We start from the raw sequence: 26,565 nt of genomic DNA, 5'->3' as shown, positions 1-26,565 counted from the left end.
TGTTTGGAGTGTGTGGAGGGGAGAAATGGTAATAATGAAGAAGCAAGTTTCAGAGGTAATGCTTATAATAATTATCAATGATAATTCCCATTAAGTATCTTAGAGAAAAGCTTTAATATACATATGTCTACATAAAGTAAAAACAGCAAATTATTAACTGTGCTTTCCTATTCATTCATGCTTTCATCCATCCAATAAATGAGTGATGTAGCAGCTATTCATATAGCAATTGTTTAGTTTCAGGCACTGGTCTTGGTGCTTGGGACACATTAGAGCAACAAAACAGAAAAGAAAAAAAAGGAAAAAAGAAAAACAAAATCCTGACATTGTGAAGTTTAGCTTCTAGTGGGAAAAAGGTGAGAATGGGAGGTTGACAGTTCATTTTCATTTTCCCTGTTGTTTCTGTATCCTTCTATGTTGTTTGATTTTTGTTTCTTTGAAGAGCATATATTTATGTGTTACTTTAAAAACAAATTTTTGTTTGGGAATAATTTCAAATCTTCAGAAAAGTTATAAGAATAAAAATAGTACAAAGAATATCCTGTGATTTTTTTTTTCTCCTTTTGTATAGATTCACCTATTAACATTTTACTTCATTTGTTCTCTTGTGTGGTCTTTCTCTCTCATACAGAAGGATGCGTCTCCCTCATTTTATATTTACCTCATGTTCTGGTGTTTTCTCATAATTGGATTCAGGTTATACATTTTTAGTTGAAATATTGCATAGACCATCCTTTTTCCTTCTCAGGATTTCATATCTAGAGACACGATTCCCATCTATCCATCATTAGCATTGGTAATTTGGTGCACCTGTTCAAGGTTTTGTCCAATTTCTCCAGTATGTTACTGCTTTTTTCCCCTTTGCAACTAACAAGGAGACATTTTAAATCATGAAAAGATTCTACTTCTCATTAAAACTTCTCCCTAGGTTTAGCACTCATTTGTCATGATTCATGCCTGATCTAATCTTCACTATGATAGTTGCAAAATAATGTTTTTTTCCAACTTCAGCATTTCCTCCGTATTTCCCAGTCAGCATTTACATTACCTTGTGTGGCTTAGAAATTATTTTCTGTGATGAGATATGCAGTCCAAACTTCATTACTTCATTTGAAGCTGATTCTATGAGCAGGACTTTCTCTGATTTTCTGATGCTGGCATTAGAGATTAAACATATGTTATGCCATCAATTCATTCAACAGTTCAAATTTATCTTGTGGGAGAGATGCATATCGATCTTATCATGACTCATTTTAATAACAAATGATAATGATGGTTAATGACATTTGTTTTTTCCAATAAAGGTGGAATATCAATACTTATAAGTGGAGAATGTATTACAAGGTCTTGATTCTGAAAAAAGACTTTTACCAAGGGCTTCTCAGAATGGCCATATTAATGGTAGAAATAAACCAATGGGTGATAGTGGTAAATGTCTTTAGAAGGATAACATCAGGGGTCCGGTTACTCAGCCCAAGGGGAGCCTGGACAGAGTGGGGTAACAGAACTACAAAAGGAGTGATTGTAACGGTCACTGGTTAGTAAATACCTACTTTGCGTAGTACTGGATGTGCCTGCTAGGCTTCTTGCATGTATGTACTATGAAATCAAAACAAGTTTTGCAAAGTACTTCCTATTGCTTTCATTTTAAAGATAGGAAAACTGAGGCTCATAAGTTATTTAGGCGTCTCTTCCTGCCTCAGTCTCATTTCATTTTTAAAATATTTATTTGATTTATACATATGAAGAGAATAATTTTAAATTTTATTCATTTTGTCATGTATACCAGCACTCGCTATCACTCCTTTTCAAATGAGGACCCTAAAAACGAGGAATGCACATATTTTGATCTGCCTACCTTGTCAACTACAATGCAGAATCATATTAGTCTACAGTATAACTGCTGGCAATTCTTGTCGGATCGTCTCTTACTGATACTGCTTTCATTAAGTGATTTTAAAATTAGTTCCTCTTCATTTTCAAAATAGCAGGAAGCAAGTCATTTCCAGAGAGGAAAATGGATTTCCTTGCTTACTATTTTAACAGAGCCTGAAATTATCCTTTTGTAATTAACTCTTTCTGAGAGGGATGTTTTTAATGTGGCTTTTAATACATCACATTTTTAATATTTAATGATTGTAGTTGGGAGTTAGGATTTGGGGTAATTATTTTCACTGTTTCTTTCTGTTAGATTGAATCATATGAACTGCCAATATATGGTTTAATCTAAATTTCCTAAAGGAAATTGATTATTTTATATAAAAGGGTGTCAGAGATGGGCCTGACTCCAGGTAGGGTATATCAGGGCTCTGGCTTCTCTTCTCTGTGATGCCCGTGGTTCTGCCCATCCTCATGTGTCAGCTTCATTTTTAGGCTGATAATACAATAATACCAGCAGATGCTATAATCACACCCAGAATGGTAACTGTGGGTGGAAGTTACACCCTTGCTCTTTTGTGCCTCTTCTTTAAAAATGAGAAAAATTTTCCCAGAAACTCTTAACCGAGTTGTTTTCTGGAAATGACTTGTTTACTGTTACTTGTTTTTATTTTCCACCACATTACTCATGTGATTATTGCTAAACTAAACCCTGGGAAGAAAAATGGAAGTACCATGATTAGTTCAGAATTATCTTTTGGGGTTTGATAGATATTGAGTAGTTAACCACCATTACCACTATAGTAATTTAAGCATTGAGGTTAATATGGTCAGATTGGGAAAAATGTGTAAGTATGTGGAAAAAAATAACTTAAGCAGCTTGGTTAATATAACTTCTCTTGAATTTACTATTGATACCTTAATTTTGTATATTAGAAGTATCTCTTTGTTTAATTACTGAGACATTTTGCCCAAAAGAATTATAAAACAAAAACAAATATCAGTTCTTTAACTATTGTGTAGGATGTTTCAGCCCTTTTGGTTAGAATGAGGAATCTGAGAACATATACTGATTAAAAATTATCTTCATTTTTCTCAAATCAAATACTGAGAATATATTTTAATATATTTTATATATTGAATATAATTAAAAAATATGTGAAACAAATATTTATAACCCATCTCAAAAACACAGTTTAAAACAATGCTTTATAACATAAAACAACAAATAGTAACAATACCTTCTTGCTATTCTGTTTGATTTCTACTGAACAGTAAAATTATTATTATTTTGTAATGGTAAAGGGCATTTTGACAATCTTGATAGCAGCTTCTAAAAGCTAGTAATTCTATCACTTCAAGGCTATTCTAATAATTTTTGGCAAGTATGTAATTTAAAATACACTAAATTTGCTGTTTAGCTACCACTGTTCTGCCTCATTAATTTTAATATTGTATGTGTTCATTACATTTGTACTCAATGTTACTTGGCCAGTAAATATTTTCTGGTTATTAACATCAGCATAGCCAAATCAGAAAGCAGATTTGATATAAGTGTTTAACCAGAAACTCTCATTAAGAAGATCTTATTTAAACAGTTATCAATTTGAAAATAGTTCCAATTTCTCAAACACTACTTTCAACGTAGAGCATAATGTATTATCACAATAAACACTAAGGTTATTCAAATGTTTATTTTAGATAGAAATTGGTATTTTAGTATACCCAGTGGTGTGTTACTAGTGAGATAGTCTGTATTTTATCCACTTAAAGGGAACTATGCTGTCTTTTTCATTACTTAAATAGATAATAAAGAGAACCTATCATGTAGGAGTTTCTTTGTTTGTTTTACTTTATTCAATGTGGACATTGGGCCTTATAAGAAAATAACCTTGCTCCATTAATAATAATTAGACATCACAATGTGCTTATTGGTTAACATGAATCATTTGTATATTATTTTAACAAATGATGTGTAATATCAGATTCTGATTGGCAATGCTATTTTCTCATCCCAGTGCATGGTCTAGAGTTGTCCTGTCTAATTTGATGGCCACTAGCAATATGTGGCTCTTGAACATTTGAACTGTGACTAGTGTGACTGAGGAACTGAATTCTTAATTTTATTGAATTTTAACGAATTGAAATTTTAATTTAAATTGCTAGATTTGGCTAATGGCTATTGTGTTGGACAGCACAGACTTAGAGTAAACATATTTGATCTAGTTTAAACTGATTCTCTTAAATGAAAACTCTTATACAACAATTGAATTACAAGTTTCTGTTCATGTAACAATTGATTCCTTTAATAAAATGCTACTGCTTTGGTTCAGGACTTATGTTCTGCTGTGATTGTTTGGATTGCAGACTCTCTTAAGGAATATGGTGGGATAGATGGACATGGGTGGCAGAGCATAACAACCCGTAAGGTTGGTTTATGTGAATGGGGTTAGGATAATACAGGAATGAGGACCTCAAGTTTATAGACAGGAAAAGTCCTAAACACAATTATGAAGCACCTTTCCCAGTGCTTCTCTCCGATAAAGTTCATTCTCTAAAATCCACAGATATTATATCTTCTTAAAAAAAGAGAGAAAAAAAAGAACTGGGAGAAAGAAAAAAAAAACGGAATCTAGTATTTGCAAATTTATTCAAATGAACAAAAAGTAACAATGTCCTTGCCTGCACTAGAACAGTTTTTCCTCTCAGACTTGATTTAGATTTATAGCCATTTTAATAGTTTCAGATTTTCCAAGTTGGCTTTTAAATTGTCCTTGAAAATAATGTCTTTTTAAAATTATTGTATCATTATGTAATGTGTAGAGACAGTGCATTCTTGAAGCTTGAAAAAAATGGAACTTTCCATAAAATTTATTAATACTACACATAGAAAAGTATGGCAATTTTTTTTTTTTTTTTTTTTTTTTTTTTTGGATGGGGTATTTAACATGAGATCTAGTCTCTTCAATTTTTAGGTGCACAATGCAGTATTGTTAACTCCAGACACAGTCACTAAAACTTAGTCATCTTGCATAACTGAAAGTTTTATACCAGTTGAATAACAACTCCCCATTTCTCCCCTCAGCTCCTGGCAATCCCCCTTCTACTCCCTGCTTCTATAAGTCTGACTACTGTTTACTACAAGTAATAGAGATCCTAGAATTACAAAGACTCAGAAGTTTTTCTTGCATCATAATTCTGCAATATTTGGCTCCTGGCATCAATTCAATAGCTGTTTGATGACAGAGTCTACCTCTATGCAATGTTCTCAAACCTTTTCTCATGCTTGTCTTATCCTGGTTGTATGGCTGCTATATTTTCATCCATCACATCTATGTTCCAAGCAACAAGGGGGTGACAGGCAAGAACCCATGCCTATGTCTATGTCTTTATCAGAAATTCAAAATTTCTCACAACTGTCCTCTTCCTTCCAAAAGACTTTGACCCACTCCCTACCCTTAGCTCGCCAAAAATAAACAAACAAACAAATAAAGTGGGGTGGGGGAGAGTAGGGGAGGGGAGGAGAAGGAAAAAGAAGGGAAGACAAAAATTGGTATTTTTATTAGCAAACGGAAAGGAGAGAGAATAAATGTTGAGTAGACAGTTTATAATATATGTCATCCTGGCTATTTAAAGTATTTTCTAAGGTTAAACTTGGCAACTGGCAAGAGAGGAGTGTTTGGGTTTGGGTGGGGTCACTGAATGAAGGCATGAATTTTGAGGAATTTGTAGTTCATGAGTAGCAGCTTTGCAGAGAAGCAAGAAGTATTCAGGACGATAGGATTATAGGATAGAACATAGCATGCCAAGAGTATGTTGTGATTGTTTGTTTTTAGGAGTAGGAATCTATTGTCATACCAGAGTAGGTTTTTTTGTTTGTTTGTTTAGTACAGTGGGAATTCTGTAAGTGGTCTAACAGGAGAGCATTTGACATCTGATCTAATCTTTAGATTTCAGTGACTAAACCTTCATGATTCAGAAGTCTTGGTAAAATAAGGAGCACCAGAATATGATTATGTAGACTCAGTGCTTCTTGAGCTTCTGTCCCTGACAACTGAATAACTTTACTCTAGTCCCTTGAATATTGACTCTTCCTCCTTAACAAGTTACCTGTCAAATAATGTGATTGGATTGCATCTCTAAACTGTTTCCCAGCTTTGGGGCCCTGTAATGGTTGTCTGTTTTCATCTTCCATAAAAAGACATCCTTAATATTCTTTTGGAAACTGTTTCATCTGCCTTTGAAGAAAATGGACTTGAGAGCATCCAGTGAATAACTGACCAAGATAGTACTAGAATTCAGACTTCCTTTCAAAGACCAAAGTTTTTCATCCTTTGAGTGATTTCTAGGTTTTTAGTTGTGGTTCTGTAATGAGAGAGCGGGGAATTATGTTTATTATTTTCTTCTTTGTTTCTTTTTTGTCATCACTATCCTTGCCAGTATCAAGCGATATTTCTGGCTGATAATGAAAGTTCAATATATGTTAGTGATTAAATGAATGAATATCATTTAAAAAAAAAAAAAAAATATATATATATATATATATATATATATATATATATATATATATATAACTATTAAACTCAGTAGCACACATAACCCAATGTATTGCATACCCTATTTTAAATACACTGGAAGTCATCAAGGCATTAAATGTTGAGGTTACCTATGTCTGTTTTCTCATGTGACTATGTATTTGAAATAGGTCTGTTGTACTGGTTCTGTATGTCACTATCATAGAATGTGATTGAGCAAGGATGTAACATTCTTAATTTCTTTACATCTTGAATTCTAATGATGAAGAACCTAAACTTCTCAATTTCAGTAGTTATCTCCAGTATAAACATTGTCAGTTCAAGATTTAAACACCATAATTAAAGATTCTCCATAATCCTTTTCCCCCTCCCTTCACTCCAAGTTGACCTAAGTTCTATGGAGATTTGCACCATTATTCATTTAATCCATGACACTATTAAGCTGTAAAACTAAGAAAAAAAAATGCTGTCAATTTAATTATGAAATAATATAATTATAGTTTACCTAATGCAGGAATCATACACACCAGCCTCTCAGTATTTCTACATTTTTTTATCCCTTCTAAAAAAAAAATGGCAATTTCTTCCACCATCAAATGCATTTTTTTGGTGTGTAATAGTTTCTCAGAACAGAAATTAGCAGAGTTTTGTCTACCTGGAATGTCTTCCCATTTTTAAAAGACGTTGTTTCTTGACAAAAATATAGAATTCACCCCACTGTACCAGTGACAAACATTTGCTTACTGATATAACTTAAAGCCTACTATTCTTTTTCATCCCTTTCTACATATATGATGACTTTTGCTTCAGTGCTGCTTCATGAGATTACTTTTTGAAGGCATTTTAAACATCATTAAACCCATTCTTTATAATACTAACAATGCATATAACTCAATTGAAGTGACAACAATACAAAGAGCTTTGCCAATTTTGTACACACATAGGCAATGGCAACTGTGTAAGAACTACCACCTGACAACAGCTCTAAGATATCATCATTGGAAGATCCATCAAAGATGCACCAAAGATGTTAATATAACATCTTTGTTAATAAACTGTGTGTTTTAGAAGCTATGAAATATAGTCCTTTCCCCAGGAGACGGTGTACTTGCGGTCCTGCTTGATTTGGGGGCTTTAGCCTCTATCCCTGCCACTTCCACCCAAAGAGCCTCTTGTTAATAGTCCATACAGACTATACTATGTACTCCTGGTTCTGTCTCCAACTTCCCTGAATCTGCCAGTCCACCTTTTACAACTTCTGTATTTCCTCTCCAGACAGCAGGAATCCTTGGTTATTTTCACCATGCCATGCTCATGCTCCACATCTGTCAAACTTCCAGTGGGATCTCTGAGAAACTGAGTTAGGGATAGCAATATAGGAGATTTCACTGAGCAGGTGATACTTGAGTTGTAGTTATTTTAAAAATATATGTTAGATATTCAAATAAGAGACATATGAAAGGGGAGAAAGCTTCATTTCAAGCAAAGTTGAAAACATGAGCCAAAGGATGCCCTGTAAAGAGTGTGTGTATGTTGGTGAGTCTCTATAGAACACAGGATATGTGCTAGGATCGTAGAAAATCAGTCAGATTTGGGACCAAATCAAAAAGAGAGTGTTAAAAAACAACATATTAAGGATTTGGATTTTACTATTTATGAAAATGGTCATAAATCGTCAGCTGCTTTGGAGCGAAGGAGTAAATACCATAAAATTCATGTTCTAGGAAAGTGATTTTGGTAACTTGGTAAAAGATGAATTAGAGTTGGGAAGAACTAAGGTCCAGTATTTTGAAGTTGTTTCAGTTGTTCAGTTGAGAGGCGTCAAAACAGAAGTATTGGCCAGCTTAGGAGAGGCGGGAAATGAGAACACTTGATAAGATAATAGTACTCCCGCAGAGTGTAGGGCCTGAGAAGTAGTCCAAGAGGACCTGAGGGCTCCCACTGGCGATGAGGACTAGGTAGGCAGATGGCGTTTCATTATTTGAATTAAGAAGATACAGTGGAGACCAGGTTTAAGGCTGGAGGCTGATGGGTTTGATTCTTAATAGGCTAAAAATATTTCTTATCGGGCTTCAGAGAAAGAATGTTTTCTTCAGTATTGTTTGGTCTATAGTTTAGTCCTGCCAGGGAAGGACGAGAGAATGGGTGTTCCACGTAGCACATAGTAAGTGTTAGGGTGAAAACATCTGGGATAAATTGAGGAAATCCCAACTCAAGGAGTGTAACACTCTAGTAATTTGGACAGTCTGAAACATAAATAGGTTTAAGAAAATGTTGGATAAGTAATATAATGTATCATAATAGACAGTTATGCACATGCACATGTTTTGAGATTGATTTTGAATTTCCAAATGCATTTCTGAAGCTACATTAGGAGATTCTTCATGTACTAGATACTTCTCGACCACAAAACATCTTACAGTTCCATTGCTAAACATTTCTTAGGTTCTCGTAAGAAGTCCAAGTTCAAAAGGCTATATAATGATAGAGTTGGATTAAGTGCCTGTGAGTTTATGTTCTTATTCTGCTAAATGAAACTGCCATTTTGATTTCACTGATTTATTTTTTCATAGTCCACAATTCATTATCAACATGATTAAGTGTTTTATGCATGGAAAGGACAAGGGTTGTATAAAATGAGGACGAAGTGTTACTGTTTTTTAACGACTTTCAATATCTTTTTTAAAAAGCTTAAATTTACCCTCAAATTAAAATATATTAAAAGTCATGAGCTTATACAAATCTAATGATCATTTAGAGATCTATTATAGATTGCTTGCAAAAGGTTTAGATAAAATAAGTTGATAGAAAGTATTGCTCATTCTTATACATATCTTTCGTGAAATTCTAAATGTTGATTACAAAGGAAGATGTATTCAGTTAGTAAAATTTGCATACCTTTGGCTATTCTTTCAGTTTGACTAAATGCTTTCTGTTTTAATGGCTCTTATTAAGAGAAGTTTCTTGGAAGCTATGGTTTGGATAGTAAAGTCTGGTATATAATTAGGATAAAGGTCTATAAAAATGTGTGTGATGAAGCTATAACTTCGTATTATCATAAACTAGTCAATAAAGTAAGAAAATGGGCAAACTTACCCCATTGTATATGTTTATGGAAAACCTTATCTTCTGTATGGATAAATTCTGTTATTGTGTTATAAATATTAGAAGTATTTTTGTTTGTTTGTTTCATAGACCATACTTCTAGGCCTACAGCTTCAATCAATTAATTAGAAATAGGATCAGTTAAGATTTATATTTACAGAAACTAGGGAAACAGATAACTATATTGTATACTTGTTAATGAAAGTCATTTATGAATATTATGTGCGGGTATCACTTTAGTATGACTTTGAAATAGTCTAACTACCCACACTAGTTACATGTAGAATCCCTTTGAAAAGTTAGAATTATAATTTAAAAGATGGTATCTGATATAATTAATAAAGACAAAGTAATCATGTGTTTTATCTGTGCCATTCACTGTTAATTCCCTTAGACTAAATACTTTCATTATCTTCTTGCCACTCCAAATCTTAAGGAATATTTTTAAATGTGTTTAAATTTGTTCCAGGATGAACATTTGTATTTTTTTTCTTGCAGATAAGAATGTGCCTTTTGATGAGAGGATTTCATCTTTCTACATTGAAGAGCAGAATTTCTATGTTTAAGGAATAAGAAGCCACTTTATCAATTGGGGGGGTATTTAAGTTACATATATTATGACAACCTTTAATTTGTTGTTTCAGTAAGTACTGTTATCATTTGCTATATCTTTGTATGTATAGAAGTGTTCTTAATGGGCTTAGAGTTATTGGCAGTAAACTGTACTATAATAGAAATTTGTTTGAAAATTACTTTAAAGCAGTGTTTACTGATCAGTTTTATTTTTTGCTTACCATATTATTGTAAAGTGTTTTATATACTAGTCAGATAATGTTTTGTTGTTTTCTTTTTTCTGGTTAATTATTTTTTTTTTTTTTCCCGGAACTATAAATTCCAGCAACTAACTGGTATGTAAAAATAATTTTAAAATTTCTTTACCAAGATATACTTCCCATTTTTGTGGGGAAAAGAAGTCAAATTTATCACTTTGCTTTTTGTTTTTTTTTAAATACTAATAAATGTCTGAGTTGTATGCAAAACAATAAATATGATTTAAAATTATTTTAAAGTGGTACAGACAGAATGTGTTTACAAAACAAACTCAAACACTATATAGAATTATATATTAACTTACATATTTTGTATGATTTCTAGAAAAATTTGTCAAAAAAGGGTTATTGTATTTTAGCAAATTCCTTGTTAAGATACCTACTTTGATTAGATATTTGAGAAGCTATTGAATTTCACAGCCATTTTATTTATTTATTTACAGTATTGTGAAAGAAAAATAATGGCAAAAACATTCCAGTCATATTATGGTGTAGGAGAACAAGAAATTAAAGTACATGCATAGTCTATGGAATCAGACAGACCTGGATACAGAGACTGGCTTCGTTATTTCTGAACAAATCATTTAACCTTACTGAGCTTCAGTTTTTCACATTCTAAAAATTTACTTATAGGAAAAGCATGGGTCACAAATTCAGTTGCTTACAGGGGCCAGGGCGGTCATTTAAATGAGTGTGTATCAGTCAGGATAGGCTAGATCGTATAGTAGTTACAGATGGTAGCCTAATCAGTGGGTTACAACAAAAACTTATTTCTCACACATGCTGCCCATTTGTTATAGACTGTGATTCTGCTCTCCCTTGTGTTTTCTCCAGAGCCAACCTAAGCTGGTGGAGAAACCTCTGCCTGTAATATTGCCTCATAGCTGAATGTCCAGACATGGTGAACTGCGTGCTAGTTCATAAGTTTCTGCCCTAAAGTGATATATTTAATTTGCTTCTACATTTTATTGGTCAAAAGAAACCCTAAGGCCACTTCAGAGTTCCACAAGGCAAAGATAGGTAATCCTCTAGCAATGAGGTAAGTTGGAGTATGTGGCCACCCAGAATGCCGACTTAGTCTTACCTTTGTGCTGACAGGCTTTCCGCCAAGAGTCAGTCCCTTGATGTCAGTGTATTTGTGTATATTGTGTAAGCAGGGACTAAGTGAAATACATCTCCTCTTCTAAAGGGATCAACGCTGTTCAGCTCCCAGTAATTGCTGCTACAAGGAAATACTTGCCCAGTATTGCTAAATATTTTAGTTTTTATTTTCAAGAGATGCCAAGACTAGATTTCTTATATGAAGTTTCCTCATTTTAAAATGTTATTTAAAAAGAACACATTTTTTTGATTAAATGTAGCCCCATACCTACCATTTAGTGATATTTGTAAATCATATACTATAATATCTTAGAAATAATGATCATTCCTTTAATAACTGCTGTTATTTAAACTGACTTTTGTGTTAACACTAAATGGAAATAAGAATCAAATCTGCTGAAGAATAAGAATTTTAATTATTAAGATAACTTAAAGTAATGGTAATTTTCATAAGTGATCTTCCAATTGATTTTAAAGGAGATGTTACCAAAATGTTTTAAGCAGTGGTGGCAACTTTATTAGAAATATACAGTTTCTCTAGATGACTACTATAAAAGTAATATTTTTCAACTGAATATGGAAATTCTGGCATGCTGATTAAAAATGCTTTTATTTCATTAGTTTCACATAGTCATTCTTGAACTGCAAATCTACCGTTATAATCATCATAAGCCATACCTTGATTTAAGTTCCAGATAGTATGTCAAATTTTAGCTGCATTAGGTATCTAACAAACATTCTGAAGAAATGGTTAGGATTTTCGCCTACAAAGCTCTGTGGATATTATAAAATGGCTGGTGATAACTTAGATGTTGTAAAAACATGTTGCTATTCTCCTTTCCCATTTTGTACTTCCTTTTGGCTGTGTTTTTTGGTAAGAGCCTAACCTAGGAATTAGAGATCAGTGGAGTAATTGCATTCTAGTTCAGGAGAAGAGAAAATGGAGAGAAAGGATAAGTTTGAAGTAATTCATAGATGTTCTACACATGAACTGGAAGCTCTGACCAACCATACATGGAGCTGGAAAATCAAGTTGTTCTTTCTTCCTAATTTCTCAGGTTTATTAGGTAGGTAACCTTGGGCGGGGTGAGTACTCAGCCTGCACCTTGTCAGCTTCTAGCTGGTTTGAGAGTTTAGTTGCCTTACCAAGAATATAATCTATTACATTTTATCACCTGCCCTCTCTCTCCCCCTTCTCTCTCTTTTTTTATGTTCTTTGTTTTGCTACTTTAGTTCTAATTTTATTGATTTTCCCTTATTCAGTATAGTTTTACCTAATTTACCTTTCTAAATGAAGCAAGAAAGGAAAGATAGTTTGTTTCTCTCATGTGGGGAGGTAAAAAAGAAAAATGATTGAAGGGATGAATGTAGTGCAATAATCCATTCCATAAATATGGGTGATCAGTATACCTATTTCCCTAAATACTCCTCTGGCTACCCCACCGCTTTCAAGGATGGCTTTCATAAACAGCTTTACCTTCAGTGACTTATAAGAATCAAGCAGAAATTATTCTCAATACAGATGCTATGCTTGATTTACTAAGATGTTTAATGTTTCCTTTCATTTCATAGTATCATCCCCTACGTCAGAAGTTGAATGTTTTAAAGCCACAGTTTTCAATATATTTTATCTGCCCATGACAGTAGCATGTTACAAGGTAAGAGGTAAATGTAGAAGGAGAGAAATTAAATTTCCATAGACTAGGAACCATCACATTTCCTGCAGAATGTAGTGCAATAATCCAATGGAGTGGCTGGTTGAGAAACCATCAATGGTGCATGTTCCATTTGAAGATCTTATTGTAGAACCACAGTATAGGATCCATAGCCAAGCTTCTGGCTCTATTTTTGTATCTGACTCAGTATATCAATATTTGTTTTTATTTGGATTTCTCTCCATTCTTATTACACAAATTCCATCAGTAACCATGCCGTATCACCGAGGATAAGGCAAAATGAGGTAGTTTTTCGCAAATAGGTGTTTGAAGCCAAGTAAGCAAAACATCTCTGATAGTTATTTCCCTTAATCTTTCAGGGTACTTTTAGAGGCAATGTAGGCCCACACCTGTTATTACCTAAAAGGGGTTAGGAGTTCATTTCATCCTTTGGTTCTGCTCACCCTCTTATCTGAAGAAAGTTCTTGACATAGAGTGCACCTCAGACAGTTTTGTTTTTGCTTTTTTTGTTTGTTTGTTTTGTTTTGTTTTGATTTAATACTTTATCTCCAAAAAAGGAAGGATGGCAACCCTTAAGCTTCAAACTTGTTTTATGCATTTTCCCCACTGAATCTTTTGTTAGTTCATCCATACAGGGTCTTACCTTTCCTTCCTTTTTCCCCTTTTTTTGCAACTGGTTACATAGTGCCTCCTACAGCCTCTCAAAAAAATACCTCTTTGAACCTTCTCCTAACTGGACCCTCAGACCAATTTTCCAACTATATTTTAACTAGTAAGTTTCTCATGGAACAATAGCTTCTGAATAAATCAGTTAAATTTTAAATAGACTATTACCTATTTAGTCAGGGAGGCCTAGGAAGCCTGCAGATTTCCAAATGACAGACTTGAGATCTTTGATTAGTTGCCTTTGGCTTACTCATATTTGCGATACATCACGGAGCTATGGATTTAAGAAATCCTAGTATCTGAAGTAAAATCAACAGGTACGATCTTTCCGAAAAGACAAACTCTGGATATTTCTGTGGGTAATTTTTTCTTAGAATATGGCAAGCTAGGCTCCAAAAGTAATCATTCCAATTCTTTGTCTTGTCCTTTCTAATAGATTTCAATTTCTATTTTTAAGATATGTTAATTTTTATTTGACGGTATTTCCCGACTCTCTGTGGTAAAATAGACATTGCCAGATAGAGGTAGGTTAATTGAGCTTATTTCTCACATGCGCTGGGATCTGCTTATTCCTCCTGAATTAGTTACCTATCAAGATACTGAACAATATTCCCAGCAAAAGCACCTACTCTGGATATCTGTACAGTTTTATTTATATGGTATCAAAAACAATTATATCTGGGGACCTGAAACCCGAAACTGTTAGCAGGACCAAAGAGACTCTTCATAGACATAATGAGGAGCAAAATATTTCTTTTCTGCAGGAAATGTGATGGTTCCTCGTCTATGGAAATTAAAAAAAAAAAAAAAGTATATACGTGTGCTGTTCCCACACTCACGTTATATTGGCATAGGGAGTGGCCTAAGTATCTGTATCCTTAGACAAGCTCCACCAGTGACCCAGTTGTAACCTCAGAATGAGATCGTCTGCCAGTCCGAGGATTAACCACATCATGATTAAGAGCAGAGCTTCAGGTCTAACCTTATGCTGTTTTCTGGTTCCATCACTTTCCTCAACTTAGTTATCTTCAGGATTTCTTTTTTCACATGTTCTCCACATGTAACTAATAATTCAGGCTAATTGAACACTGATGTACTAAATGCTTTAGATTCGTTAATTCATTCAATCCTCATACTAACTCTTTGAGGGGAAGATGATTATCCTCATTTTGCAGCTAAGGGTACTGAGGCTGAGAAAGATTAAAGGATTTGCCCCAAATCCAACAACTAGTAGTAGCAGAATGGCCTGTTGAATGTAAGTTCAGGAAATTTAATTTTACTAATGTAAATTTTGGCTTATTTCCCAAAGGATAAGGTTGTTTATAAATGTACATACAATGAACAGATAGAATCATTTTGAAGAGGTGAGGAAATTGAAGCACAGGTATATAAAAGGTAGGGAAATAAAGTCATACTATGATTTTATTGTCTCACATCTATGCTATGAAATTTCATACACTTGCTCTAATTGTGTCAGAAGTGTCACTCAAGAGAGAGGCAAAGTTTTTCAGTTATTACTAGTACAGAGACCAGAGGGAAATTTCTTTTACTAGGTTTTCAAGGAGTAACATAATGGAGGTCTGGTATACAGTAGTGTATACCAGTGAACACTTTTCTCAACATCTTGACAGTGAACCCACAAAGTATATCATGCACATCTTTCTTATAAGGTCTTTTAATGTAAACGCCTGACATCACACTCCATTATAGTTCAGTAAAACTAATTTCACAGGAAAGCAAAATAATCCTGTTTATATACAGCCATCTACTGATTTATATGAACTGATGGATGAATTTTAATAGCATCTAAGGCAGCCTTTCCCAAAATAGTCTATAAAAAGAATCACTCTCCTTGGCTTCTCTGATATCTTCTTGTTTGCTTTTCCTCTTCTATTTGTAGCTCTCTCTACTTTTTGGTTTCTCCTCTTTACACTCTGATCTCTCCCTAGGAATAATTACTCATGACTTCATTTATTATATATAGACAGTGTCAAAGTAAAAATTGCACTAGGCAAAATTAAACAGGCAATTAAGAGTTTATTCAAGGCTATTATAGTAGTGGAGAGAGGCCAGAACTGAATTTAACCTCAATTCCACTGTAACAAAGAGCAGAAGGGTTTTTAAGTACTGGGGTGAGCTAGTTGGGAAGAAGATGTTAGGGCCATCTATGTTTTCTAGTTGTCTTGATCCAAAGGAAAAATAAACTCATATCTTTATGATAAGAGATAGTTTTGCAATTTGGTCCTGTCAAAGTTAGGCTCTTACTCTCCCATAACAGCTGAGAGATAAGGGTACTAGCTCCCTTAAAATTCATTCATGCTTCCAAAAGATGATTCCAGGTCCCTAAGAAAGACATTCCTGGATTGTGAAACTGTCAAGATGTTTTTAAAAATATTTACAAAATAAAGAGGCAACCAACCAAATGGGAGAAGATATTTGCAAACAACACCTCCGATAAGGGACTATGTCTGAAATATATAAGGAACTCATACAACTCAACAACAACAACAACATACAATCCAATTAAAAAATAGGCAGAGGACTTTTTTTTTTGATGAGAGATTTCTCCAAAGACGACATACAAATGGCCGATAGACATATGAAAAAATGCTTAACATCACTAATCATCAGAGAAATGTAAGTAAAAATCACAATGAGATATCACCTCACACCAGTCAGAATGGCTATCATCAACAAGACAAATAATAACAAGTGTTGGAGAGGCTGTGGAGAAAAAGGAACCCTCATACACTGTTGGTGGGAATGCAAATTGGTGCAGCTGCTATGGAAGGCAGTGTGGAGGCTCCTCAAAAAATTAAGAATAGAATTACCATATGACCCAGCAATCCCTCTCCTGGGTATCTACCCAAAATATCTGAAAACATTTTTCTGTGAAGATATATGTGCTCCAGTATTCATTGCAGCTTTATTTACGGTGGCCAAGACATGGAAACAACCAAAATATCCTTTGATAGATGATTGGATAAAGAAGATATGGTGTATATATACACAATGGAATATTATTTTGTCATAAGAAAAGATGAAATAGTGCCATTTGCGACAACATGGATGGATCTTGAGATTAGTATGCTAAGTGAAATAAGTCAGACAGAAAAAGTCGGGAACCATATGATTTCACTGATAAATAGTATATAAAACTGAAAACAAAGGAACAAGACAAACAGATGAAGAAACAAAAACTCATAGACACAGACAATAGTTTAGTGGTTACCAGAGGGTAGGGGGGGTGAGGGGTGAGAGATGAGGGTAAAGGGGATCAAATATATGATGATGGAAGGAGAACTGACTGGGTGGTGAACACACAATGGGATTTATAGATGATGTAATACAGAATTGTACACCTGAAACCTATGTAACTTTACTAACAATTGTCACCCCAATAAACTATAGTTAAAAAAAAAAAAAGATTTACATCTCAAAGGGACAGAGATAATTTACATTTACAAGTTTTCTAAAGTAAATGATTGAAAAAAAAAAAAAAAAAAGAAAGGTAAGGGATGTTGCAGTAGGAAGACGCCTGTCAGTTTAGTCAGGCTGAGGGGAAAAGCCATTCCAGTCAGCAGAACACTCGCAAATGTGTTGCCTTCAATTTTCTGACTCTTAAGACCTGTATATCCAAACCTCTCTATATACTTCCCACCCACACATGGGTGGTCCATATATCCCTCAAATTAATGACCATCCTCACCAAACTAGGCCTTATTCCCATACTAGTGATGGGCATCAACCGTCATTCAAGTATACCAGCCAGAAATCATGAATCTTCCTTAGCATCTCCCTTACCTCTTATATCCAAATCAACACTCTGTTCACACACACACACACACACACACACACACACACAATCAAAGAGGGCACTTTGGCAGTACCCAGTTTTTTTCCAGGTTAAAATTATTGGGCACATAACTCTATGCCCATTTTTGTTGTGAAATGAACAGAAATGTTCTGTAAGAAAATCAGGTGTTACTGGCTGCTATCTCAGCCAGTCTGGATTGAATTAGTCTTCCCTCCAGGCACATCTCCTACTTAGGCTGTTCAGTTTCCGTAAGAGGATGCTAACTCCATCTCCATAGGAGCATTTGAGTCCATCTTTAATTATATACAATATTTGCACTGCTGGGTTTATCAGATATACAGAAAGCTTACTAGCAAAAAGTTTTTATAAACATTGGTAATAGCAATCACTGGCCACCAATTCTTCTAGATTCTGAATTTTATTCTTTGATTAATTCAGACTACCAACAGCTGTAAAACTTCACTACTTTTCATTTTGTAGAATTGCTTTAGACTGTCTGGCATGCTGCTTTCACTGAAGAGAGATGTTATAAAATATATAGCTGTGAAGTATAAGGTTATATTTAACTTGTTAGCGGTGGGTAAGTTGTATACTACAGCACACAGTATCTTTTTCTTTTCTTTCTTTTTTTTTTTTTTTAAGGATCTCTGAGAAATGTTTACTTCAATTTGGTATCCGAAATGTTTGGGTTCCCAGTGAGCAGCTAATGTGATTGTTACTTTTATACTCTGGCAATTTTATAATCATTTGACTGATTCTCCCCCCCCACCCCCACCCCCCCAAAAAAAAAGTCAAAGCTGAACAGCAGCCTCCGCTTAGCAAAGTACAATACTTTATGGTATCATTTTGTGTATCCACCTCATCTCTGGAGTGTAAGTTTGGTTATATGGTCGTGTGTGACCAAAAGCCCAAATAGGAGATTATTTCTTCTAATGTCTTGAAGTTAGGAAGTTTGTGCTTGCTAGTGCTTCTTTTATAGTTTAAAGCCTTCAAGGTCAAAGTCCCTTAAAATGTCTTGATATTTCCTCATGATCTTAAGATGACTGTTCTAGATGCAGGCATCATGACTTTTTGAAAAAGGAAGAAGGAAAAGACCAGAAGAAAAATAGTCCTGATAGCAGGTGTCCCTGCCATCTACCATTTCAGGTCAAACTTCCTCAACACTTAGTAGGTTAAAACAATTCATTGTCATCATATATGGTTGTATATTGACTAGGCTAACTGCCTGTCTGTTCTTGGGATCACTCCTGTAATTGCAGTAAGATTGTATCTGGGACTGCAGGCATCTGCAGGTTTACCAGAACTGAAAGTCAAAGTGATTCACTCATGTGGTTGGGTTGATGCTGGCTGTTGGCTAGGGCCTCATTTGAATTGCCTACACATAGCTGGCTTCCCACAGCATGGCGCTGGGGGACGTCATAGGAGTGAGTGTTGAAAATAAAAGTGGCAGGGCTTTTTATGACCTGCTCTCAGATGTTTGAGAATATTGCTTCTGTCACATTCTATTGGTCAAGAAAATAACTGAAGTGTATTCAGATTCAAGGGAAGGAACCTACCTTGTCATGTGAGAAAGCGGCATGTGGACACGGAGGCAAAGAATCAGTGGTGGTCATTTTTGGAGCCTGTCTCCCTACCACAGGCTGCACCCTGGCTACAAGTATGCATGCCCCTTCTACATGCAAAATAGACTAATCCCTTTCTACTATTCCCCAAATTGTATTCCATTATGGCTTTTGTTTAAAAGCTAGGATTCGTCATTTAAATCAGGTTCCAGGGAAGGTGAGGATCCAATTTTTCAGATGTAGTTGCTCAAGCATGATTTCTCTCTAATGGGAGATTTTTGAACTAAAGAGACAATTTATCAGCTCTATTAGCTCAGCAAGATATCTGGTCAACACATTCAATATTACAATGGTGATCCAAGAGTATGAAATTTGAAAAAAATAAATAAATAAAACCTCCAATTTTAAAAAGGAGCGGGATCTGACAGGAGGCACATAATGTTCACTCATCCACAGGAAGTCTGAAGTCTAGCTGAGCACAAATCACTAGTTTCCTTGATTAGAGTCGAGTTGTACTCCCTAAGAATGAGTCTCTGTGTCATTTGCCTCTGCCCTCTAGGATTCTGACTCCGCGGTCTAACTGTTATATTCTTTTCATTTAGAAATGGGCTGTGTTTGCTGCTGAGTAGCTTTCTTCACCTACTTTCTGCCTTCAAAAAGGTTGGAGCCCCTGGAAGCTCTTTTTTTATTTTTATTTGTTTTATTTTATTTTAAACCTCCTCTATCCCTTTCAGTTCAGTCTTATTGGGGTTTACTTCATTAGACAAAAGCCACCCACAATTTTTTTTTTTATTTTTTTATTTTTTTTCTCCAGAGAGGCTCCTTTCTACTTTGTGCTGAGAGTCTTCACGGTGTGGGGTCAAATCCTTAAGATTCTTAGGAGCCCTATTTTCTAGTTAAGAAAGTCTGTAAGATACTCGAGATATTCATAGAAGCCGTTTTGTCTGGTTGAGGCCCTGCCATAAATGTTCTTAGGTGTCAGTAAAAGGTGTTCCATATGTACTGTTAAACTGAACTTTACCCTCCTGTTATGTGTTACTGGAAATACTCTGGGTTTCAGTTTTGCCCTCAGGCCATTTCTTATTTTGAGAAACTGTTTGCTGCCTGGAAAGACTGAAGATGATAAATAGTTCTACTTCTGAGCCCAATAAACCATAACTCTTTTCTTTTTCCTCTAAATTCTATAAAACACTGAATATTTTGTTTTGTTTTGTTTTCTTGTCTTTGTTTTGTTTTTTAAGCTCATTTTTTCACCTGTATCTTATCCTATGCATCTGACAGAAAACAGTTGACACTTTCAACATTCTGCCTGGAAATCTCCTTAGCCTGATATATCAGTTCATTAGGACTATTTTCTATTTTTCACTGCAGCATGTTATCACTAAACTTTTTGCCACTAAAAGGTTTCATATGATCTGGTTTCAAAAGTTACTGAATATAACTTCTGCTATATCGTATCAGTCAAATCATTCACTAAGGTATTTCCAGATTCATGAAAAGAATTGGACTCTACTTTTTGATATGTTAAGCAACATGCATGTAAAGAAAAGGAAGGAATTTGTGGTGGCCATCTTTGGAGATTATTTACCACACCAGGAAAGTAAAATTTTCCAGAAATCCTGAGCACACTTCAACTTTTCTCATTAGTCAGAGTTCTTTCAGAGTTTGTTAAGGGAACAGTACAGAGACTAGGAAGTTTTTTTGTGTTTTTTTTTGTTTGTTTGTTTGTTTTTTTCTGGGTTTATTGCCAACCCACCAAAAAAAAAAAAAAAAAAAAAAAAATAGGAGTTCCCTTAATGAGAAAGAAGGGAATGGGTATTTGGTAGGAGACTAACATTTGCTGTTGTCCATACCTTGGCTATTTAACATTCTTTATACACCATTCTTCCAAACAGTAGAATATAACCACTTTTTTGCCCCCAGTGGAAACATCTCAAATTCTATTCAAGTTACTGCATACATCTCAAAGTTCAAGGGGTGTAATCTTGATTATGGGTAATCTCACCAGTAGGACCACTTGTAGCTCCTGGTTCTCTGGAAGTTTAACTGTGTCCAAAACAAGTTTATCTGTGTCCAAAACAAGCACAGTGTTGGCAAAGATAGATTAACTATAATGAAAACTTCCATTTGAGAAAAGAGGGGATTGAGAAAATAAAGAGAAATAGCATTCATAGCAATTTTCAAATCCTGCTGATCAGGAATAGCAAGGACGCCCAGAACTAGCAGTGGAGTAAGCTCTGGGTCAGCCATTCGCCCATGACTCTGCCTTCTGAGAGGCTGCACAGATAGGATACTTCAGGCTCTCATACAGTTCGAAAACAATTGTCTGTGATTATTGGGGAACCTGAGAACTGCTTTGTAACATTTTTTAGTGGAGCAATAACAGTCACAAGATTTTGCAATCCAGACTGGGTGTTTGGTCATGATATAGCTCCGTCAGAATGTGTCAGAATGTTGGTAGGTTACTCGTGTCTAGTCAGTATCCTGTAGGTGTCACTGTATCCTGGAGCTAAAGATTTTATCTAGTCAAAGTTTTGAACCTCAAATATTCTTTATTCCTTCATGGGTAATTTTCATTTTATTTTACATTTTTACTTTCCTTTTAGATATTGCAGAATATATTGAATTAAGAGAATCTATGGGGTGGTAAACTGTCTACACATTTAGTGGCACAACGAAACTAGGGACAGGTAGGCATGTAAAGCTTGCAATTGGAGCAAAACTCCGTATGAACAGAAGTCCTTGGTTGTGGACAGAATGCCCTCTGGCTTTCAAAGCCTAAGTCTTTGTCAGTATACAAAAACCAGTTGTACAAAATCCCTGTCAGGAGAAGCAGTAGCAACAGGATAGATTAAGTTATTGGCATATGCCAGTCTGGATGGTGGGGGCTAGCCAATCTGAAGGGAGCAAGGCTGGTGGGAGGCTGGAAAGTTCAGGATCTAGGGTAGAACAGTGGCCTGGGAAAGTTAAATGGTTAGTGTGCTCCTCAAAAATCCCAGTTTACCAAACCAGTCCCTAGGATGGTTTGTGCAAACAGGAATATTCCCATTATTGACAGACCTTTACATTCTTCCTACTCTCCCTCCCTTAACTTAATAGTTGTTACCTTGCAATAATTAAAGTAATATATTTGGGGGAAGGCCAAACCCTTAATCTCATTTTTGCTTTCAGACAGGCCACATTTGCCTACCAGTTTACCTCTTCCTGCGGTTGCTGGTTTTGCTGCCCTCTCAGTGGCTTCTATTTAGGGTCTGAAATGTATTTTTATTTTTTAACCTTCTAAGGCTCCAAATTAGAGGATTCTCTAGTAATATTGATATCAGACTGTAGGGAGAGAGTACTTCTTTTACCAAAGTGGCATTTCCTCCCATCTGTGTTTGCAAGCTTTCTACCTCTTACCTGGGTTCACCTAGCTCTTGTAGATTTTCCTAAAGGTGACAATAGAGCCTGCGCTAGCCAACATTCTGATCAATCTCCACTTTTTCCAACAGTACAGCTTTTGTCAGTGTATATAGTTTGCTTCACAAAGTTCATCAGGTGACGATTTGACCAAATATTTTTCATTGTACAACAGTGTGACCAGTTTTCCAGTATCAAGCATCTCAGACCTGAGTTTTCATCTCGCCACGTTCTCCATTAAGCCAATTCCAAACTTCAGTTTCTTTTATGTAGAGCACCTATGTCTAGTAACAATTATTGAATCACTCATGGTACTTAAGCGCAAGAACAATGCATGTTCACTAATTTAAGTGGCAACGATTTATAACAATCTCCAGAAGGCCCAGAGAAAAAAACTGCCGAAAGGGAAACTATTGTTGCCGTGCTTGTCACCTAACACTTATGACACTAGGAACTGGATAACAGAAACTACTACAACTGACCCAGAAAAACAGACCTCTGTGATTAGACATGCCAGAAGATCAGATCTCCCTACCAAAGGCTGACTCATGTTGCTCTGTTCTTTTGCCGAACTTCTGGTTTGGTATTGCAAAGCAGTGTGGGTCTTGCAGTTTTTAACTTTATAGTCTCTACTTTACAGAAAGACAAGCTAAAAAGAATGTAAGAATGGATGTTGAATAAGTAGATATCTAGAATCTGCGACACCTAATTTTTATTCTATTTCTTTTCCTGTTGAGAAATAGCATAGCATAATGGTGACTACAACATAGTAAGTAGGCTCAGCGTTCAGACTTCAGTAACATCCATGCTACACTAGCCAGCTGTGTAGCTTTGGGTAGTCATTTTTCTAAATTTCAGTATCCCTATTTAGAGAAATTGGGATAATCCTATAACGTAAGTTTAGCGTGCTAACTATGTGGAGTAGTGCAAATAGTTATCATAATAGTATCTTCATGAAGCCAATTCTCACTAAGTAATATAATAGTTATGGCTATTATATATTATCTCCACTTTGAAACACTCTCCTAAGTTAGCTTTTTCTCAATTTGAAATGTATACTATATTTATTTTGAAAAGGTATTTAAGGGTTTTGAAATTTCTTTTTAGAATGAGACATGGCTTAAATAAATATAAATAATTCTGAGTATTAAAATATTTTAAAAGTTTGCATGAAAATTTAAGTCACTGAAATTAGAAAATTTCTCAGGATTTTCAGGAAGAGCTGTAAAAGCCTTCTGTAAAAGTTTATCACCTCACATTTTTCTTTGGATCATGTTGCTGAGTCTTAATATTTAGTCACTAATGCTACAAAATTTTGTTAAGTACCTTCTCTGTGTGAATTTCTGCACATAAAGGTGAAAAGTCTTGACAAGACCTCCACCACCATAATGTATATTGCAATAAGAGAGACAGGCAATAAACCAGTACACAAATATAGGTAAAATGATTAATGGCAAGTACTTTGAAGGAAATACCTAGTTGCTATATCAGAAAAGTATTGGTAGGGGCAAGATAAACTACTTAATATAGAATTCAAGAAAGCTTCCCTGAAAAGGTAGATTTTAAATGAGACCTGGGAGAATGAAAAAAGACAGATGTGTGAAAAAACAGTGAGAAAACATTCCAGGAAATTAGAATCTCAAAGTTCCCTAAATGGAAACTAATTTGAACAGTTATAGAAACTGAGAGAACACCAGGGTGCCTGGGGTTTAGTGAGCTAGTGGGAAAGACTAGCGCAAAGTTAGAAAGCCAACATGGGCCAGATTATGCAGAGCTATAAAGACTTGGCAAGAAGTTTGGGTTTTATTATAACCAAAATGCAAATGGGAAGCTATGGAAAGGTTTAAAGTAGGGAAGTAGTCTAATTTGAGTTTTGAAAGATATTTCTGGCTGCTATACAATGAATAGACTGGAGTGAGTTAAGATAAAAATTAGAGCAACTAGTTAGGAGGATATTGAAATAAATAAGTGGTATATGAGAGTGAAATGGTAGATGCAATGGATTTAAATGGATGGTATCTGATACAATTTAGACACAGAACCAACCAAGTGGACCTACTGATTGATAGATTGGATGGGGGAGATAGAGAAAAGGGAGTCAAAATGACTCAGCTATCTAGCTTCCCTAATTGGGTCAGATGTAATATTCTGAGATAGGGAAGATTAACTAAAGATTAGGTTTGAGATATTTTCTGGGGATGATCAACAAGTCAAGATTTTCATTTTGCTCATGTTTAAGATTTCAATGAGATAGGCAAGTAGACAGTTGGGTATGGGTCAGGAACACAAGGGTAGTGAGATAATGCACTTGAGTATTACCAAAGTGCAGTGCTATCTAAATTCATGACTCATGTCTGGAGGTTTGAAAAAAAACCCACAAAAAACAGAAAACAAAACTGTGCATTATCAACATAAAAACAGTATTTATCATGGTGTAAAAGATGAAATTACTTAAGAAGATTGTATAGATTTAGAGAAGTCATAAGATCACTGTCCGAGGAACCTCAATAAACAGAGTTTGTGAGGAATTCTCAATTATGAGTGTTCTTGGCTTATATTACAGATCACAGAGAACATATGTATGTATGTATATGTGTCTGTGTAAGATTTGATTTTGAAAAAAAAGTCATGGAATGGATGAAGTCACTGGTCACCTAGAGAAAGTAGGTAGATTTAGAAGGCCCCAGACTGAGCTCTGAAAAACTTCTATTTTAAAGGCTTAGTGGAGAAAGTTACACAAAAGAATTAAACATAAATAAATAAATAAAGGGAAGGAGAGAAGAGAGGGAAGGAGGAAAGGAGGAGAGAGAGAGAGAAAGAAAGAAGAAAGAAAGAAAGAAAGAAAGAAAGAAAGAAAGAAAGAAAGAAAGAAAGAAAGAAAGAAAGAAAGAAAGAAAGAAAGAACACTAAAATAGGACAAAAACTATGAATAGTGACAACATGCTAAGAGAGGAAAATATTTTAGGAAAGATGGAGTGGTCAGCTGTATCAGAAACTGCTGAAAGTTTTAATAACATGCATAGAAGTATATATTGAGTTTAGAAACATGAAATTTATTGGTGGCCTTATGATGGAGACTTAAGCCAGAAAAAGTAAGTTGAAGACTGAACGTAAGATGAAGTAGGAGCAATATAGAGAACATTTTTTTTTCTATAAACATGAATGAACAGATGGGACTCAAGACAAAATTAAAATTCTTTAGAAAGTGAGGATGATGGAGATCTAGAATTCAGGGATAGGATTTGGTATTTTATAGGAGGACAAAGTTTCCTTCAGATATAAGGAGAAGTTGGAAAGCAGAAGCTGGATACAGACACTGATGGTATTGAAACATTAGTAATGAAAAAATGAGGGATTTTATATCTGATTTGATGACGTTATCAGTAAGAGTGGAGTTAAGAAAATGATAAGGAAATCTTTAAAAAAAACATGATATAGCTGTCATTGTGATAGTTGGGTAGAACTAAGTTTAGCTTGTTTGTACCAAATGAGTCAAAAGTGTAGAAGACAAGGCATTTGTGAGTATTTGCAGGTGAAAATTTAAATGATTAAATTAATAAAATCCTCTCTGAACCCAAGGTCCATAAGCTTAGTACTTGTGCTTTCTTAGTAAAAGCAAAAATAAGTGAATGGGACTATATCAAATTAAAAAGCTTCTGTAAAAGAAAAAAAAAATCAATGAAACAAAGAGTCAATCAACTGAATAGGAGAAGATATTTGCAAACAACACCTCTGATAAGGGGCTAATATCTAAAATACATAAAGAATTCATACAACTCAACAACAACAACAAAAAAATCCAATTAAAAAATGGGCAGAGGACCTGAAAAGACACTTCTCCCAAGAAGACATACAAACAGCCAACAGAAATTTGAAAAAATGCTCAGCTTCAGTAGCTATTAGGGAAATGCAAATCAAAACCACAGTGAGATAGCACACCACAGCTGTTACAATGAATATTGTCAACAAGACAACTGATAAGTGTTGGGGAGCCTG

The 26,565-nt window shown here is 34.9% G+C and overlaps 1 protein-coding gene across 1 annotated transcript in view; it reads left to right on the top strand.

Moving 5' to 3' along the window:
- FAM174A (family with sequence similarity 174 member A) overlaps positions 1 to 10,580 on the top strand; it is a 30,129-nt gene extending 19,549 nt beyond the window's left edge. Inside the window, exon 3 of the mRNA XM_019727926.2 lies at positions 10,017 to 10,580. Coding sequence (XP_019583485.2) covers positions 10,017 to 10,020 — 4 coding nt within the window. The 3' untranslated portion in view covers positions 10,021 to 10,580. The remainder of the gene's footprint in view (positions 1 to 10,016) is intronic.
- The last annotated feature ends 15,985 nt before the right edge of the window (positions 10,581 to 26,565 follow it).

Source organism: Rhinolophus sinicus, linkage group LG03, assembly GCF_036562045.2.
Source record: "Rhinolophus sinicus isolate RSC01 linkage group LG03, ASM3656204v1, whole genome shotgun sequence".
NCBI classification, from domain to species: Eukaryota; Metazoa; Chordata; class Mammalia; order Chiroptera; family Rhinolophidae; genus Rhinolophus; species Rhinolophus sinicus.
The sequence above is the reverse complement of the archived record's forward strand: the minus strand, read 5'-3'. Positions and strand labels throughout refer to the sequence as shown.